General features: G+C 41.1%; 1 protein-coding gene across 3 annotated transcripts in view; it reads left to right on the plus strand.

Annotated features, from left to right (window-relative positions):
* dnmt3bb.1 (DNA (cytosine-5-)-methyltransferase 3 beta, duplicate b.1) overlaps positions 1-19,162 on the plus strand; it is a 46,276-nt gene that overhangs the window by 2,538 nt on the left and 24,576 nt on the right. For all 3 annotated transcript variants that reach the window (XM_058409578.1, XM_058409579.1, XM_058409577.1), the window contains exons 2-6: positions 1,892-1,988; positions 14,953-15,103; positions 15,351-15,436; positions 15,911-16,057; positions 18,325-18,444. In XM_058409578.1, the coding sequence (XP_058265561.1) occupies positions 1,929-1,988; positions 14,953-15,103; positions 15,351-15,436; positions 15,911-16,057; positions 18,325-18,444 (564 nt within the window). In that variant the 5' untranslated portion in view covers positions 1,892-1,928. The remainder of the gene's footprint in view (positions 1-1,891; positions 1,989-14,952; positions 15,104-15,350; positions 15,437-15,910; positions 16,058-18,324; positions 18,445-19,162) is intronic.

Here is a 19,162-nt window from a genome sequence, read left to right on the forward strand (position 1 = left end):
AGATTTCGTATTGTAACACAATAAATAGAGCCACGAGAAGTTAAATATATCGTGCTCAAGTACTAGAAGTGCTATAGCCTCGTCTTGACCAGAGTGTGATGTCACTCATCAAGGAACCGTCCCTTCTGAGGTTCCTAGCAATTTTCTAGTGATTTAAAGAAACCCAATGAATGGATATGAACTGAGGTAGGACACAGTATGTCCTGAGAACACTCACAATGCCCACAGAGATGGATTTTTGCAGTTTTTTTTGGGCAGGTAGGGACTGGATTAGGTATCATGTAATGGAGAAGAAATTATGGAATGTACTTTTTTTTTTGGTATCTTCCAGTTTTTCAAAGGTTGACAATCGCATCTAATGAGGTGTTAAACTTTGGCTTCAGTAGGTTACTTATATCTTGGTCTACAGAGATGTATTTTGGAGATGTCCAGAAGCTCTCTCATATATTTCTCTCACTTTTTCTTACTCCATCTTCTTCTCTCTCGCTCTCTTTCTCTCTCTCTCTCTCTCTCTCTCTCTCTCTCTCTCTCTCCCCCTCTCACCCACACCCACACACACTGCAGATACAGAAAGCCCCCTCCCGTTAGGTTTAGTCCCTAATCTCCTTGCTCAGGCGTTCACCTTTGATGTAGCCTTTCTTTGTATTCTCACATTCAGACTCATTCATTCACTTATTCACCTTCACAGACACTCCCTCTGTGTGGCCTGCAGTGTGTGTGTGTGTGTGTGTGTGTGTGTGTGCCCTGTAGCACATATGTGTGTTTATGGAACCACATAAAGAACTCTTAAGCATCATAACTCAGGATACAGAGAGATGTAATGAGGTACATCTGCTCAAGCTGTGTGTATGTGTGTGTGTGTGTGTGTGTTGAAGTGAATACAAATGATTAGTTTCTCAGTGTACATTGCCTGTATTCACAGGATGCACCTGGATGCCTTGTGTTGCCTGTCTTAAATGTGTATAGGGGTTTGTTCACCTTTTAAACACCATTCTCGATCATTTAGTAACTGCAGGTCGCTGAGACAAGGACGTAGTCTTGGCGAGAACGAGGAATGCGAGCTAGCATAGCCGTGTTTGAACAGCTTTGCTCCTGGTCGAAAGGAAAAGTCAGCGTGTGATAGACGGAGGAGAAAGGAGAGAGTTTACGGAAAGTTTCGCACAGTCACTAACCCTAGCAGCTTTTCATCATCTTTCCCGTTGCAGGTCATATTTTTCAACACTTCTGCTGTCCGAATATCTTCTTGACATTTTCAACCACAAGCCACTCATGCAGTTCCATCACATACCATACCTGTCTGGTGGGGCTGTCGGTCCTTTTGTTTAGAAAGACTTGTAAGCTTTGTTATATTTACAAGGCAGCATGATTGTTATTCGCCACCGAGACTCGTTCGAGAGACTTGTGTAAACAACGGTTTTCGTGGTCAATTGTTATTCATGTCGTCGGTTGGCGGAGCGGTCATGCACCCATGAATAATGTTGGTTTGAAGAAAGTAGCGTTTATTCAAAGAAGACAGAGGATAGCCTCACCTAGGCCAATCATTACCATAAACATTCCTAGAGGGGACCTGCATCATCAAGGTCAATCGGCTGAGTGACCTCTACATACCTGGAGAAAATCCACTCACTCGTGGTTTAGGTGCTTATCTCTCATTAGTCCTTTTTATTTTTTAAAAAACATGCAGCAGTACATTTTTTCGGGGTTTTTATTTCAATTGATTTCGCTTTCTGCTTGTGCGTTTAAGGCAAAATTCAGCATCGAGACCTTGCTGAATGTTATCCTTGTTTGGAGAAAACTGTACACGCTGTGCTTTCCTCAACTAGTTAAATGATGGTTCATAGTAAAGTTGTTATTATCAGGTTATTTATATGTACTTGTTTTTTTGTTACAGCTTAGCAGACGCAGAAGGAGATACGACCCAAGCAGTGATGCCATCCAATAAGTATTCCTCCGCTATCATGGCAGAAAGCGACAAGATGACAGCCACGGTAAGAGTTTGTGTGTAATAGAAACGATATCTCAGACACATACACACACTGTACGGTGGATTCCGCTTGCAGTTGCATGTCTGTGCAGCATTGACAGTGTGAGGTAGAGTTATAAACCTGCAAGGGGTTCCCCTTTAGGTATTTGGTGTTTAACAACACTCGATCATACACACTCCTAATTTCTGACGTCCTCCACCATCCTTGTGTGTGTGTGGGTGTGGGTCTTGCACTATTTGCTTCTATTTATCTTAGTCACATGTGTCAAAACCAAAATTTTTCACGCTGATATTTGTCGGGATTGAGAGTTCATCTAAGTGCCACCAGTGCTGCTAGTTTCCACGAACTGACCTGTAAGAATTGTGTACAAATACCAGAGTGAGCCAAAGCAAACATGAGGGACGAGCACTAGTCATGATGCGCTCGGCCAAACTAGGAGTACATTTATAAAGATTAGGGGTCATACAAGTTGGTCAAATAATACAGTCGAGGCCAAAAAATTAGACCGAGGCTTAGACTAAAGATATTTAAAGTAAAATGTTCACAAGTTCATGCTAACATACATTCCTAAGTATGGTTAAGTAGGCTGTCTACTGTATTTCTTTGAGAGTAAAACAATAGCTAAGAAATATATTCCAGCTTTTATTCACTATGTTCAGCAGCTCAAAAGTTTATGTACACTTTTCAGTAATGAACAGGAATCCAAAAGTAGCCCCATGACAGTGGCAACAACATGGTTTCATGCTTCACAGCTGGCATAGTGTTCTTTGGTTATTGTCGCTTATTGTCCGATCATTGGGCATTGTGTGTACGAGGATGATGACCGGTCGTTGAGTAGTCGAATGTTTTCTTTTGCTTTAATGAAACACTTCAATATTGCCATGTGTGAGATAGAGAGGTGTGCACACGATGAAAGAATTCCTAAAGCATTTATATTTGTTGTTTTTTAAATCTAAATAATGGAAATTCTGGTATATTGTAACTCGCCCAGTGTTAAAGATTGCATTCCAGGCCACATGCGACGCTATCTAATCCCACTCATCTAGTTTAGCGTCATGCGGCGGCGCATGCTAGCTCTAAGAAGCTGAAGTTGAAGGAGGAGTTGAACAAGGTGGAAAAACCTCCTAGATGCCATTGTACACAATTCACCCTTCATGCATCAGATCTCAGGAGGTGTGTACAGGTGTACTGTATTTTCTCTTTAAACAGCGTAGCGTAAAAAGCTAGATATTTTACATACAGTTCAATGAAGTGTGCTTTGAAACAGTCTTTGCTGCTCATCGTTGTCTTTAACTCTTTTACCAGAAGGCAAGATTTGGCAGCTGTTTTTTGCAGTGCCCATGTTCAGCACTGAATTTCATTTTCACTCCACAGTAGTGGTTAATGGCTAAAAAATGAAAGTAGACACTCAGTGCTTTAGGAATTTCTATATTTTTCTCTTTTTACCTAGCATAACTAGGGATAAAATCTTCATAGAAAAGTTCTAGGAAACTCAAAAAACCCCACTTTTCTCCCCACACAAATAATTCTATCTTTAAAGTAAATGCTGATTATTAAACCCATTTCTGCTCTCTGAGATGTCCCCAAGTGATTATCTATAAGCATCTAAAATTCGATGGTGTTCCTTTTAATCACTAAAATTGTGTTTAAGGTAAAATGTCTCGCACTGAAAGCCAAATGTGTCCTATATCAGGCGATTCAGACAAAGCGGAAAAGGTAGGTATAGTCTTAGGACGAGACATCTGTCACAGGAAGTCCAGCAGTAGCTGCAGCAGTAGAAAGTGGATTGGTGTGTGTATGAACACAGCTCTGCTCTTATAGCGCTCCTTACATCCTTTAATCTGGAATAGTTTGCTCTTCCAAACATACCTGGTGTGTTTTTAGAGATCGCAGACTAATCTTTACTCCATGATACGCTATCAGTATCTCCAACATCACACCATATGAACGTCCTTCATCACAGTAGCGCTGAATGAACTCCATTTTCTTATAAAGATAAATATATATGTTTGTTTTTTTTAAGGCAGAACTCCACACATGTATGTGAAATAAAGTTAGATACACAATTTCCTACTTTCCTGTAGATCCTAAGTGACAGATGTCTCGACCAATCAGAGGGCAGAATTCCATTTGCAAACTATACCCAGCTTTTCCGCTCTGTCTGGTTCGTCCGTGTGTTTGTGGATATGTTATCTTGTTCTGCACTTCTTGGCCACCGTAGAAATCAGACTATTGAATTAACCCAAGTAGACATGTGCATGAATTTACCATATTACTGTAGAGAAGAGATGTTTTGGGGATTTTGGGATTTTCCAAACGCAATCTATGTGGCCTTCAAGTTTGTTCGTTTATTCTTACTATAAGGAGTGTAGACCCCTGCATCTTCCTTCTGTGCATTGAAGGGAGGCTCGGCTCCTTGTGCTGTGTCGGCAATATTAATGAATGCTCATTACATTCAGGTCAGTGAGTGGTCCAGCCATGCATGCCCATTTGAGTGTAGCTACGGGCAACGGACACACTTGGAATGAATGATTGATTCGACAATATTCTTGGGTCGAAAAATCTTCGAGTACGTTTTCAATTTTTTAAAATACTAGAAAAAGGCTAGAGAAAATATTCTCTTTAATGCTAGGAGAGTTTGAATCCTGACGATAGCGATAGCCCGGAGCCGAGCAAGCAGAATTCTCTCCGAATGCTCTACGGGTGGGAGAAATGGCAGAGTTTTATCAATAACACTGACACTAGCCAGTCACAGATGCCTGTGAGTACATGTATGTGGTCATCCGTCCATAACCCTGTCCCTGGATCACCACTTTTCCTTCCTTGGACCACTTTTGATAGATAGTGACCACTGTAGACCGGGAACACCGCACAAGAGCTGCAGTTTTGGAGATGCTCTGATCCAGTTGCCTTCGCCATCACAATTTGGCCTTTGGTCAGTCTCCTTTTGCTTGTCCATTTTTCCTGCTTCTAACACATCAACTTTGAGGACAAAATGTTCACTTGCTGCCTAATATATCCCACCCACTAAATGGCTGTGTGCTTGTTAACCCCACCTTCAAATTCATCCCACCTTCTCTAACATTCCAGTTCCAGTATTTGGAAAGAAACCGTAACACCTGCTCAGGGGCTGGTCACTCCCTGTTGGTCACCTACTAATTCACTTCCAGACGTCATGTGCAGCTGCTTTTCAGATCTGAACTCTTTTACTCACTGTGTGCATGAGGGGTTTTATTTGGGTCTTTGCTACGACTCAGGTGTCTTCACTCCCACTGGTAGTCACTCTGAAGTTAAACTCGGCGGAAACGCCTACACCAACGGCTGAATGAATGTTCAAGCTTTGATGCTGCTACGAGTCAATGTATGTATGAAACATATCATAACACGCTTGGAGAAAAGTTGCCGTATCTCCTGTATACTTAAGCACTCTGACATCAGCCACTGGCTAGTACTGCAGAAAGTGGAGAGAGTGTTCGCCATCCCTCCCTCCCAGAGAGCACTGCCCAACCACAGGGGCTGTAACCATAGACACGGGATGGCATCATGGGGTCTGTAGGGTATAGGCTTTTCTCTTGTGCCTTGACACATTGCTTCTCTTTATCATATGATTTCACAGTCAAGTGAACGTGATGGACAGCAACAATACCGTGTCCTTTTGCTTTGTCTTAGTTTTATAATCAACTTTGTATAAAACAAGAACATGAATAAATCTTTCTGATCATTTCTTAGTCAAAGTCTCCTCTGTTTCTGCAGCATGAGAAGGATGTTCTGTAATGTTTTTAGTTTGATTGTATTTTGAATGTTCTCTCTGGATTGCTGCCCTTTGAGGTCTAGTTTTAGGAACCCAGTCTGCCCTCATGGCACCCGGAGTCATCCCTCTGACCAAACTGTGTGTGCAGAAGACTAGATCCAGTGGCATGTGGATTTAGGGAGTGTTCTTGGTTGCTGTGTGTGTGTGTGTGTGTGTGTGGTTACAGGGTTAACGGGTGCATACTGGGGAGAGAGGGGGCATTTACCCACACAGCAGACCTTTCATGTAGCGTAAGGGAGGGCAGTGGGAGTAAGAGCGGGAGGGGCTTTTCTTTTTTAAGTCTCTTTTTTCCATTAATTGCTCTAATGGGAAATATCCAACTGTACCCTCTCTCTCTCTCTCTCTCTCTCTCTCTCTCTGCCTTCCTGTCTGACTAACACATCCCAACACATTCCCTGTCCATCTGGTGCTTGCTCCTTGTCTGCCTTTCTGTCTGGTGTGTGTGTGGTGTGTGTGTGTGTGTGTGTGTGTGTGGTGTGGAATATAAGCCATTGTTTTAAACTGTAAATTTTACACCATATCAGCTCTTGATGAGCAGGAGGTCAGGTGTAACCTTTTACACTGTCTTTTAAGAAAGAAAGAAAGAAAGAAAGAAAGAAAGAAAGAAAGAAAGAAAGGGAAGCAGGAAGGAAGGAAGTGAAGAAGGAAAGAAAGAAAGAAAGAAAGAAAGAAAGATGGAACTGAAGGAAAGAAAGAAAGAAAGGAAATAGAGAAAGAAAGAAAGGAAATAGAGAAAGAAAGAAAGGAAATAGAGAAAGAAAGAAAGGAAATAGAGAAAGAAGGAAGGAAGGAAGGAAAGAAAGATGGAAAAGAAGGAAGAAAGGAAATACAGAAAGAAGGAAGGAATGAAAAGAAAGACGGAAGGAAGGAACTAAAAGAAAGAAAGAATGTTGTATAGAATGTCTTATATGCTCTAACATTACAATTTCCATCACAATTAGTAATAATAATAATAAATAATTCTTTCTTTCTTTCTTTCTTTCTTTCTTGAAAGTGAAAATGCTCACTAACGGAGCGTGTGTGTACGTGTATGGAGGTTGGCAGGATGTGTGGACCTGTGATGCGGCTCAGGTGTGGTGTGAACGATGTCTGTCACTCCAGTAGAGGATTACTGAAATGCAAAAGCAGCTGAGGACCTTTTTGTTTAAAAAAAAAAATCCAGTATGGAGACCAGCCAAATGACCCCAGACGGTCAACACTGTCAGATATTCAGGAATTTACACACACACTTGAGCAACAGCCCTAAATTTTTCTCTTCTAATGACTTGTTTTATACGATGCTAGGGTGTCATTGATCACCCAAAAGGAAACGTTCTTACCTACACAGCCCATATACCTATACACTCATTAATATACACTATATTGCCTAAAGTTTTGGGACACCCCAATTCTACGCAAAACAGCACATGCTATAGTTTAACCTATTAGGACTAGCTGTTTTCTATTCACTGAGACTGTGGTCCTAATGGCTTGGCTTCCTTTGTGAGCGATCTGCATGCCGATCTGCTTCATGGCTCTGTGAGTAGCGAATATCGAAATGAGCTGAACCACGTCGATAATCCACACGCACGCTGAACCTACCCAAAGATCCACTGTGGCAGCTGTTTGCAACTCTCTGTGTTAAACATCACTTAACTCTTTCACTCTGAAAGATTGGTGTGTACTCGTTTGGTCACCTTTAACTCAAAATCTACAAACCAAACCCTGAAACAAAACAATGACCTCAATAGACCTCAATCCCATAAACCATTGTGGTACACTATATTTTACCAAAGGAGTTCAGGAGTCGTTTTTCAGGGGTTGGGCTCGGCCCCTTAGTTCCAGTGAAAGGAACTCTTAATGCTTCAGCTTCATACCAAGACATTTTGGACAATTTCATGCTCTTTGTGGGAACAGTTTGGGGATGACCCCTTCCTGTTCCAGCATGACTGCACACCAGTGACCAAAGCAAGGTCCATAAAGACATGGATGAGTGAGTTTGGTGTGGAGGAACTTGACTGTCCTGCACAGAGTCCTGAACTCAACCCCATAGAACACCTTTGGGATGAATTAGAGCGGAGACTGTGAGCCAGACCTTCTCGTCCAACATCAGTGCCTGACCTCACAAATGTGCCTCTAGAGGAACAGTCAAAAATTCCCATAAACACACTCCTAAACCTTGTGGAAAGCCTTCCCAGAAGAGTTGAAGCTGTTATAGCTGCAAATAGTTGCTGTAAACTCCATATTACATTCATGTGCATGTAAAGGCAGACGTCCCAAAACTTTTGCCAATATAATGTATTGGTATAAATACACCCCCTGCCAAAAGTAACGGAACGAACAGAAATGAAAGCTGAAAATCTGATCTGGTGTTTCATATTCATCTTTTGATTTCATAGCCAATTGTCGTCAAAAAAAAAAAAAAAGAAAAGAAAAAGAATTAGCCTCGCTATTTCAATATTTTCGGAAGGGACTTCTGAATCGACACATTCAGTGACCCATAAGGTCATCCTCTCAAAGCTGTTGAAAGAGCATGCACTTAAGGCATGTGTGCACACAAGGCCACTAATACACATCCTGAAACCAGGTGTCAGAGGGCAGTACAGAGTCTGATCCACGATCAGTCAAAGTCTTACTGTCTCTTCAAGTCTCAACACAACCAGTGTTGGCAGCTCCACTTACCTTAAAGTGCCCCATTGAGCATCTTTCCACCAAGGTTGGAGGCCTAAAACAGGTCCAGGTAGATCTTTATGCTCTTTTTTTTTTCACCTGCTCCTGTAATGAGGTATCTCTCTATCTCTCAGATTTACTTCAGACTTACTTTTATTTCTGTATCAAGACCTTTATTTAGCTTTTGTTCAGTGATTTGTATGTGGTAACAGCCACTAATGATATTTTTTTAATTGATTTATTCATGAAAATCATACCAAGATAGTAGTGTTCTTAAAATTTTTTAATATTTTGGTTAATGTTCTATGCTACAGGAATTAATACCTATTTATTGTAACTAGCTAAAACAATAGATGGGACTGTTATAGAAAATTTGATGAGCTGTGCCTGTTGCCTCAGCTATACAGAAAGCATCCTATGTTTTAAGTAGCTTATTAAGCACCTTTGGCCTCCACAGAGTCCTGACCTCAACCCCATAGAACATCTTTGGGATGAATTAGAGCAGAGACTGTGAGCCAGACCTTCTCGTCCAACATCAGTGTCTGACCTCACAAAGGCACTTCTAGAGGAATGGTCAAACATTCCCATAAACACACTCCTAAACCTTGTGGAAAGCCTTTTAAAGGCCTTTATTAAAGTAGTTTAGTATTGACAAACTGTTTCAGATATTTAACTTTGCTGGGACTGTGACCCTCCTTGGATCAATTCCATCTCAATCCATTCAGCCAATTGTTCTTGAGATATTGTGCCAAGAATGGAACGGATGGACACGTGGACAGTCGGACACACAGACAGCTAGTAAATACTAAGCATTCACCACCTAGTGGTGAAGACATGAAAAACAACTACACATTTGTGCCAACATTTCACAACTGTGTGTGTGTGGAAACCATGTGTATAACAGTGAGTGTGGTCAGGAACAGGAACGTACACAGTGTCAGGAATCGGATAACACAAAGATCTCCGCAAGGATGGAGCAGTGAAGCGAGCATGAAGAGACGCTGTTGTGCCTGAGAGCACTTCAGTTCAGTGAGCACTGAGCACTGCGTACGTTTCCTTTCCCATCGTAGTAAATGAATCATGGCGTAAAGTTAAAAAAGGTTAATGTGTAAATGATATTTTATCATTATTTGAAAAATCAGTTCAGTGAGCACTGAGCACTGCGTACGTTTCCTTTCCCATTGTAGTAAATGAATCATGGCGTAAAGTTAAAAAAGGTTAATGTGTAAATGATATTTTATCATTATTTGAAAAATCAGTTCAGTGAGCACTGAGCACTGCGTACGTTTCCTTTCTCATTGTAGTAAATGAATCATGGCGTAAAGTTTAAATTGAAAATGTGTGGGTTTTTTGTTTCACCAGCTATTATTATTGTTATTATTAATGTTATAAATGTCACTATGTACGTAAACGCTTCAGTGCCATTTATAGTCTGGGTCATGCTACCCCACCTATCCCATGCTACCACAAACCCGTGGTCAGTTTAACCGTTAACCACGCTTCTCATACACACCGTTAATTCATTAAGATGATTATGCTTTAAGCACAGACCTAACAGACCAAATGCATACAATTCCTGGACATGTGACCAGTCCAGAATTCCTCAAGAGGTCTGTCTCACGGTTTTAATTAGCTTTTTATCTAGCACACTGACCACAGAACTGTAAGCCTTCTAACCCTGATATAGACTATGATTGGTCATAGGCATGCACCTCTTGAAGTTTTGTGTATAATGACAGTGCACACAATAACAGACAGACCGTACCGTTAGCTGGCATGAGCTGATGGTGAATACAGCACCTGTCATTAGTTTCTTTACAGCCAGAACTTATCGGCTTATAAGGTAATTAACGTTGAGTATTAATGGGAAAGGTGAATGTTTTACCAGCTTGTTCTAGCCACCTTCCTCTCTCTCTCTCTCTCTCTCTCTCTGCCTCTAAATAAATAAATAAATAAATAAATAAATAAAAATACATTTTTTTGGAAAAGGTACACAGTGTACACCGAGCAGGCATAACATTATGACCACCTGCCTAATATTGTGTTGGTTCCTCTTTTGCTGTCAAAACACAATAGGTGCGTTTACATGGACACTTTTTAATCAGATCGGACTGAATTCAGTCAGATTGACGAATCCGATCGCAGCGTTTACATGAACGCAGCATAAAGTAATCAGATTGTTATGTGCGTTTACATGACATATTATTGGATTAGATCTTTTGACATGCGCACAGTCCACGAAAAACAGGATTCCCGCCGTTTTGCTTAGCGCCCGCCATTTTACCTACAACAACATCCGTACGTCATACGTCATTCTTGCGTCATTGCACATGTGCAGAACTTTCCAGGAACATATCCCATCCGATTAAGTGTTTTCACGTCCTCTCGATCGGACTAAAAATGGTTTAAACCACCCCTTACCATCTGATTGAAATTTTAATCGGATGTGGCAAATTCCATACGATTGACGTGTTTACATGACACTTTTTTAATCTGATTGTGCTTCTAGTCCTGTTACGATCGGATTACAAGTGTCCATGTAAACGCACCTACTGATGCACTGTTTATTCTGACACCTTTCTATCAGAACCAGCATTAACTTCAGCAATTTGAGCAACAGTAGCTCGTCTGTTGGATCGGATCACACAGGCCAGCCTTCGCTTCCCACGTGCATCAATGAGCCTCGACCGCCCATGACCCTGTCACTGGGTCACCACTGTTCCTTCCTTAGTCCACTTATGGTAGATACTGACCACTGCAGACCGGGAACACCCCACAAGAGCTGCAGTTTTGGAGATGCTCTGATCCAGTGGTCTAGCCATCACAATTTGGCCCTTCGTCAAACTCAAAGCTCAAATCCTTACGCTTGTCCATTTTTCCTGCTTCTAACATCAACTTTGAGGACAAAATGTTGACTTGCTGCCTAATATATCCCACCCACTAACAGGTGCCATGATGAGGAGATCATCAGTCTTATTCACTTCACCTCTCAGTGCTCATAGTGTTATGCCTGATCGGTGTACTTTGCAACTTGTCAGTATTCCCCAGATACAGAGTATCACCTATGTGTGGGAAATCACCTATGTGTAAGTGTAGATCTAAAATCCACTGATAAACCTTCTGAGTGTGGCTTGAGCTGGTGATAAACAGGTCAGGGAAGTTGCAAACTGAGAAGTGTTGCCAAAAAGGCTGTGAGACTTCCAGATTGATCATGACAGCGTTGATGGAAGTATACCATTTGTGGGGTCTGGTATGTCTGGTAAATGGATCCTGCAGCAGTTTCTTTTAAACAGACATAGCTCAGTAAACACTGTCACTTTCTGAAAAAACAAACACTTTCTGGGGGTTTTTTATTTCTTCTTCTATACAGTATATGGAATGTGAGCATACTGCTTTGTTTCCCCACAGGAGCTAACGTCTAAGTGACAAATAGAAAGGTAATAAATATAATTATATATAAATCTTGGCTTTGTAGGCCAGCATCAGTGTTTTGAATCTGATTTGAAAACAAGTCAGCTGCATTTTGGATCATTTGCAGAGGATGAATTGCATTCAGAGGTAGACCTGCCTTTTTAGAGTCGCAGTAGTCTAGTCTCGAAATGACCAGAGACTGAACAAGCAGCCCCTTGTTGGATAAAAACGTCTGAATACTTCTGATGTTGTACAGAAGAAACCGACGTGAACGTGTGACATCAGTAACATGGGAAGAAAAGGACAGTCGATTGTCCATGGATACCGCAAGGTTGCGAGCAGTGGCCGAAGGACAGATCAGGGAGTTGTTCAGAGATATCGTGAGATCCTGGGGTGGGGATGAATCACCTGGGATGACCAGCAGTTCAGTTTTGCCAGGATTGAGTTTCAGCTGATGAGCCGCCAGACACGCCGAGATCCGAGCAGAAGCCGTGGTATCTGAGGGAGGGAAGGGGAAGATAAGCTGAGTGTCATCGGCATAACTCATGCAAATGCACAAACACTAGTTGACTAGTCTGTGCTTTAAGTGTGGAACTAGTTTACATTTTTCTGATTGCCAGCTTTTAAAAATCAATAAGAAAACTTTATCAGTTACATTTGACATCTTCACCAAGAGAATTTCCTTCTACCCTTGGCAAATGAAACTCTGAATTTATGTTCTGACCATCTGCACTCCTGAAGGTCACTGCAATGTTTGTACATGCATACCTACTCCCCATTCTTCCATTGCAGCAGGCTAGTTGAACCTGGTTTCCTGGTTGCCAGGTCTGTCTATTTCATTTCATCCAGAGGAGGCTGTTGTAGTCTTGAAAATGCAGTGTGGCCATGCGTGTGATTTATTACTGGGGTGCCATCCCATCCAGGATGTACTCCAGTCTCACCCAGCGTTCCCAAGGTAGACTCTTCACCCTGGATGGATAAAGCTATTCTTGAAGTTGAAAAAATGCTAATGCACAATTAATCTGTTGCTAAAAAATGATATGTTTACTTTAGACATGTGAGAGTAGACAATTACAGTCAACTACGAAACTATTGGAACAGCAAGGCCAATCCATTTGTTTGTATTATACACCAAAAACATTTAGGAATGAGATAAAGAATTTGAAAAATGATTCAAGTTTTTCGTTTTTTGGAGATTTCTCCCTTCAGTCTCCTCTTTAAAAGGTGAAATACTGCTCAGTTGGGTCTGGCTTGGTCAGTCTAAAACCTTCCGCTTTTTCCTCCTACTGAAGTCCTGATGAAGTTTTGGTTCATTGTCTCGCTGCATGATGAAGTCGGCCCCCAATTATTTTGGATGTATTTCTCTGAAACTTGGCATGTTTTTTACAGACTTCTGAATGCTACCATCATGAGTTTCATCATCAATATTAGATTAGTGAACCTGTTCCAGAAGCAGCCATGCAAGTCCAAGGCACGACACTACCTCCACCATGCCTGACTGATGAGCTTGTATGTTTTGGATCATGAAATCCTGCTTTTCTCCACAAAGTCACTTTCTGTGACTTTGATATCGATTCATCGTTTTTCCGGATCGCTTGTGGCTCAAGTCTGTATTTCTTTGTGAATTCTGTCCATAATAGTGCTAATAAGTGGTTTTCATATTTAATTATGGCCTCTATATTAATGCTCTTCGACTGATGGGTTGTGCTACCTTCACCCCTGCCTCGTGGAGGTTGTTGGTGATGTCACCGACTGTTAGTTTCGATCACCAGCTGCTGGGTGTTTTTCTTGGCCGGTGGTTTCTTTCTTTTTCAGGACATTCTAGATTAATTGGCTATTCCCAGTTTTTATCCATTATCTTTGGGTGATTTTTTTCCTCTGTTTTTTTTCCAGCTGTAAAATGGCTTGCTATTCTCCCAATAGACAGCTCTCTGATCTTAATGTTGGTTCATCCTTTTTAACATAGTCTTCTCGGGTGAAAGTGAAGGCTAAAACCAAGAGTAGATGTTCAGATCTAACAACAGGGCGCATCTGGGTGACAAAAAAACAAACAAACCCCCCACAATCGCATGTTCCAATACTTTTGGAACTCACCTAAAATGCGATATTTACTATGTCATTTAACATATTAACATATAAATACCAGGAAATAAAAGCTAGAATTCTAAACTCTCTAATTCTATTCATCTTTTGATCTTAAACCCAAATGTCTTCAGTCTACTGCTATATATATATATATATATATATATATATATATATATATATATATATATATATATATATATATATATATATATATATATATATATATAAAAAAATAAAATAAATAAACAGCATTGCTGTTCCAATACTTTCAGAGGCCACTGTATGTCTTGTACTGGAATACTGAAGACACACAATTTTGTCAGCTTGGACATTTTAAAATAGTCTCACTCTGTATGTTCCATGTAAAAGCATTTAGGATGTGTATATGTCTTAAAGCTAATGTTTTACCCTTTGCTTACTAAATAAAAGCTAATAAGAACTTGACAAACTTGGTGGACAGAACTGGAATGTTTGGTTTCGATGCCGGTGGCGTAGGGTAAAGTGAAATTGAGTAACATTTGCAGTAAGTGATTAAATAACTGCATGAAGCCCATACTACAACACTTCAGGTAATATGCACAGGGCTTTATACAGTATCTTGACATTATATCTAAAGGCGACTGTCTAATGAAGAAACCCGATGGTTTTCCTGTTAGGCAAAATTAATGCATAGCCTAAAATAATGCAAAAACCTAGAATATAATAATGGTTGGCTTTGTAATGTCCTTGGTATATGTTTAAGACAACGCTGTAGGAATATTTCTAACATTAACACAACATTCTGAATTGTTAGCAATGAGGAGAGGACAGCAATATACTATAGCAGACCGTAGCATCTTCTATTATTTATTTATTTGTTCAATAATTATAAATAGTTCTTCCATTGATTAAGAATGTATTGTCACACTTATTAGCAATATAAGAATGTTTACAAGAATTTATACACATCCCCACCCCCCCACCCCCTGATTCATTTTAACTTTAATCTTTCTCTCTGAATTCTTTAATCAGGCTGCTGTAAATGGTGACATGTCCACAGTGGAGGGTTTGTCAGAGAACGACAGCGGACTAGAGATGACCAACGAGAACAGCCCCTTAACCGGGGCGGAACCGCCTTCGCCGTTTAGCCCTAATCAGAATGGGGGTGCAGCGTCACCTGCAGGTAAATATGTGCCTTTGTAGGTATGCACAAAGAAATGCATATTGCATAGCACACATACACACACGCATACCTCTGATGACATGTATTCTTCTGTCTGTTCCCAAACCCCACCAAGAGGGAGAAGTTTAACAACTATAACTATATAACATGTTAGAATATGCCTTTGCATTTTTAAGACTTTCTGACATTCTCTCCCCTCTCTCTCTCTCTCTCTCTCTCTCTGTCTCTCTCTCTCTCTGTGTGTAAGATGAGAGTGTGAACAGCTTGAGAAGGAAGAGATCTCGGAAGCCTTCCGAAACAGATTACGAGAGTGTCTGGGACTCATGCAGTGAGGTCTGTTCTCACCACACCGCTCGGAGATTTCCAAGCCAAGGAGATCCACTATTTTTCCATTAATACATTCAGCAGGAGTCACATCCCATTAGAATCCAAATTACAGGAACATACTTATGGTGTAAATACTTGTGGTGTGTGTTCTGGGAGTTTATAATAAATATAACATGAGATTGTAATAGAGATTGTTCTGAAACCCGATAGCAGGAGGAACTAGCTCTTATACAATGGAGTGTATATTTTTATGTTGCTTCCCCACCACCCCGTGTGTGTGTGTGTGTGAACTTTAGACACTACAGGTAGACTAGCCTAACAGGTTCCCACTGATATTCGGTCATGGGTAGGAAGTTGTTCCTCTTAAAAAAAAAGAAGTCAGTTAATCAGATAAGTCAGCGCTGGGAAATTACATGTGTGTGCATGTGAGTTTTCTAGTAAAAAAAAAAAGTGTAGTAGAAATAAATGTTGTCATTCCAGGAAAAATCTGACCTGGGTTCAGACTGTGGTTCGACAATCCACAAACGGAAACCTCGTCCCAGGACCATCTTCCAGGCTGGACTTACAGCTCAGACGAAACCCCGTAACAGAGAGAGGGGCCAGGGCAAGCCAGAGCCCAGCAGTCTGGTAATGTGAGCGCACACACAAATGCAAAAAATTTGTCACACAAATAAGTTTCACGAAGGGCCAAATTGTGATGGCTAGAGACCACTGGATCAGAGCATCTCCAAAACTGCAGCTCTTGTGGGGTGTTCCTGGTCTGCATTGGTCACTACCTGTCAAAAGTATCCTTTAAGTCTGGAGGCTCCACCTTACAGCATACAGGACTTAAAGGATCTTCTGCTAACATCTTGGTGCCAGATACCACAGCACACCTTCAGGGATCTAGTGGAGTCCAGGCCTCGACGGGTCAGGGCTGTTTTGGCAGCAAAAGGAGGGGGACTGACAGAATATTAGGCAGGTGGTCATAATGTTATGCCTGATCAGTGTATTTAAGTTAAAATTGTTTGCTTGACATTTATCGAGTCATACAAACAGGTTTTAATTAAAATGGATCTAAAATATCTAAAAAGCCTATATTTACAAGAGTAACTGAACATTTTATTTCTTGTAATTAATACAAACAGCACTGACATGATTTGTTTTGCGCAGTCATGTTGGAACAGGAAGGGGTCATCCCCAAACTGTTCCCACAAAGTTGGGAGCATGAAATTGTCCAAAATGTCTTGGTATGAAGCTGAAGCATTAAGAGTTCCTTTCACTGGAACTAAGGGGCCGAGCCCAAACCCTGAAAAGCAACACCTGAATTCAATGATCTGGAGGGGTGTCCCAAAACTTTTGCCAACATAGTCTATCTCCCGAAAGATTTCTGTCACTGCATCGTCTGTTCTCTCTTAGCTGTCATACAATCTGCCGGTCTCCATGTTTCTTTCTAGAAGACCAGTGAGCAAGATTTACCTCATGTTTAAACAACTGTTTCCTCACAGCAACAATAGCAGTTAAAAAGCAAATATTACCCTAGCCATGCGAGCTGGCACTGGCTGAGGCACTATTATGACAAACCACACTCAACAGAGCACCCGGCCATCTCGAATTCTTCGGAAAGGAAAATGAATAGGCATCTTCTTCAAAAGCCCTTTCTCTGAGGCTTTGTGGTACAGCTCGTGGCGCTGTTTATGCCGTAACCCAGGCACGAGCTATTTTGTGAATCACATTCGATCACGCAAAGTACACGTGCCCTGATTTAAAGCAGTTTGTATTTATAACCAGCAGTTTGTAGATAAAAACCAGTGGTGTCATATTCCACATCTCTGGCTATCCCCATAGTGACTTTTTTTCTTTTCTCTTTCTTTGCTCCATTTTTAATCTGTATTTCCGTTCTACCAGTTCAGTCCCACATCTATTTTTTCTTTTATCTATGGCCCATCCCATTTCATGTTTGTTTTTTCCTGCTCCGAGTCCGTTTGCCCACATAGGGGATGGGGGTCCTTTTCTTTCGGCTGCAGACATGTGAGCATTGACCCTTATCTGCTATGAGGATGATGGATATCTTAAAGGAACACTTTGTCAACCTAATCCCTACCTAATATTTGATGTAGAATTTCCACAGGAGAGAAATTACGACTAAAATGAACTATACCGAAAAACGAAAAGCAAACATAATAAAAACAACCAAGCATCTGAAACCGGAAACTTCGAGGGTCTATAAAGCAGATGTTGAATTTTATTAGAATTTTTTTTTTTTAAATCAAATGCATTATAGTATACAATAGATTAGAATTTACAGTAGATTAATATACAAAGACAACCCCAAGTGTGCTTTATAAGTCAGGATAGTCCCGATAAAGGGGATGTGTTGAAATTATTTACTATGGCCCATAACAAATACACCGAGCAGGCATAACATTATGACCGCCTGACTAATATTTTGTTGGTCCCCCTTTTGCTGCCAAAACAGCCCTGACTCGTCAAGGCATGGACTCCACTAGATCCCTGAAGGTGCGCTGTAGTATCTGGCACCGAGATGTTGGCAGCAGATCCTTTAAGTCCTGTAAGTTGTGAGGTGGGGCCTCCATGGATCGGACTTGATAGATACTAAACCAAAAGGTGCAGTTTTGGAGATGCTCTGATCCAGTGATCAAAATCTCAAATCCTTACGCTTGTCCATTTTTCCTGCTTCTATCACATCAACTTTGAGGAAAAATTTGTTCACTTGCTGCCTAATATATCCCACCCACTAACAGGTGCCATGATGAGGAGATCATCAGTCTTATTCACGTCACCTCTCACTGGTCATAATGTTATGCCTGATCTGTGTATATTGCTAGTAGTGACTGTAGCATTAGCGAAACACCTTAACTAACTAACTCTCCCGTCTCCTCTTGTGTCTGCAGGGTCCTAGTCTTCCTGAAGGCCCCCAGCTGGAGCTGATGGAGCAGGACTCTAAAGACTCAGCTCAAAGCAGCGCTACATCCACCTCCACTACGGACACAGCCAGCCACCCTGAATACAATGTACACACACACACCCACATGCCGACACGGTGCAGCCATGCACATGTCCTCTTGTCTTGTCTTGTCCCTCTTTCTTCTTTTACACAAGTTATGTTTGTCCACCTGCCCTTTAAAAGTAACAAGAGGCTCGCTTATAGAATAGCTTTCCTTTTTTAAAGCGCAGACAGTCATCTTTGTCTCGCGGTCTAGCCCGAGGGTTCAACTTTACAAAACCCATCAGCTACATCTTTATAGAGCTTATTGACATCACACTCAAAGGGTCCGTTAGTTCCTGAATCATGCCATTGTGAGGCAGAGATTTTAACAGTTTAGAGTTTCTATTGACAGTGTGTGTGTGTGTGTGTGTGTGCAGAAAAGCACTATGACACTAACAAGAAATAAGAGTGCACAGTAACTAAATTGGTCATATAAGTCATGCTCGGACATGTCCTGTCGATGCAGTCGTTATATCTGTCATGCTAACCGGGCTGACTGTTCTCTATACAGCGTACGCTTATGTTATAATAATGTTGCGTTTATGTTCTTGTGTAGAATACATCCATTGGATTGCTAGTTCGTTAGGGAAGCGGCACACAATATGTCGTCCGATAGAGGTGTCTAGAGGTACGCAACACTTCAGTCTACATTTATAGGCGTATGTGTATGGTTAGAGATGAGATGTCATGTTCATTCATGCAGATGTTGTATTATTGTCCTTTCTGTGCTCCGGTTCGAAACA

The sequence above is a fragment of the Hemibagrus wyckioides genome, linkage group LG15 (genome assembly GCF_019097595.1).
Source record: "Hemibagrus wyckioides isolate EC202008001 linkage group LG15, SWU_Hwy_1.0, whole genome shotgun sequence".
NCBI lineage: Eukaryota > Metazoa > Chordata > Actinopteri > Siluriformes > Bagridae > Hemibagrus > Hemibagrus wyckioides.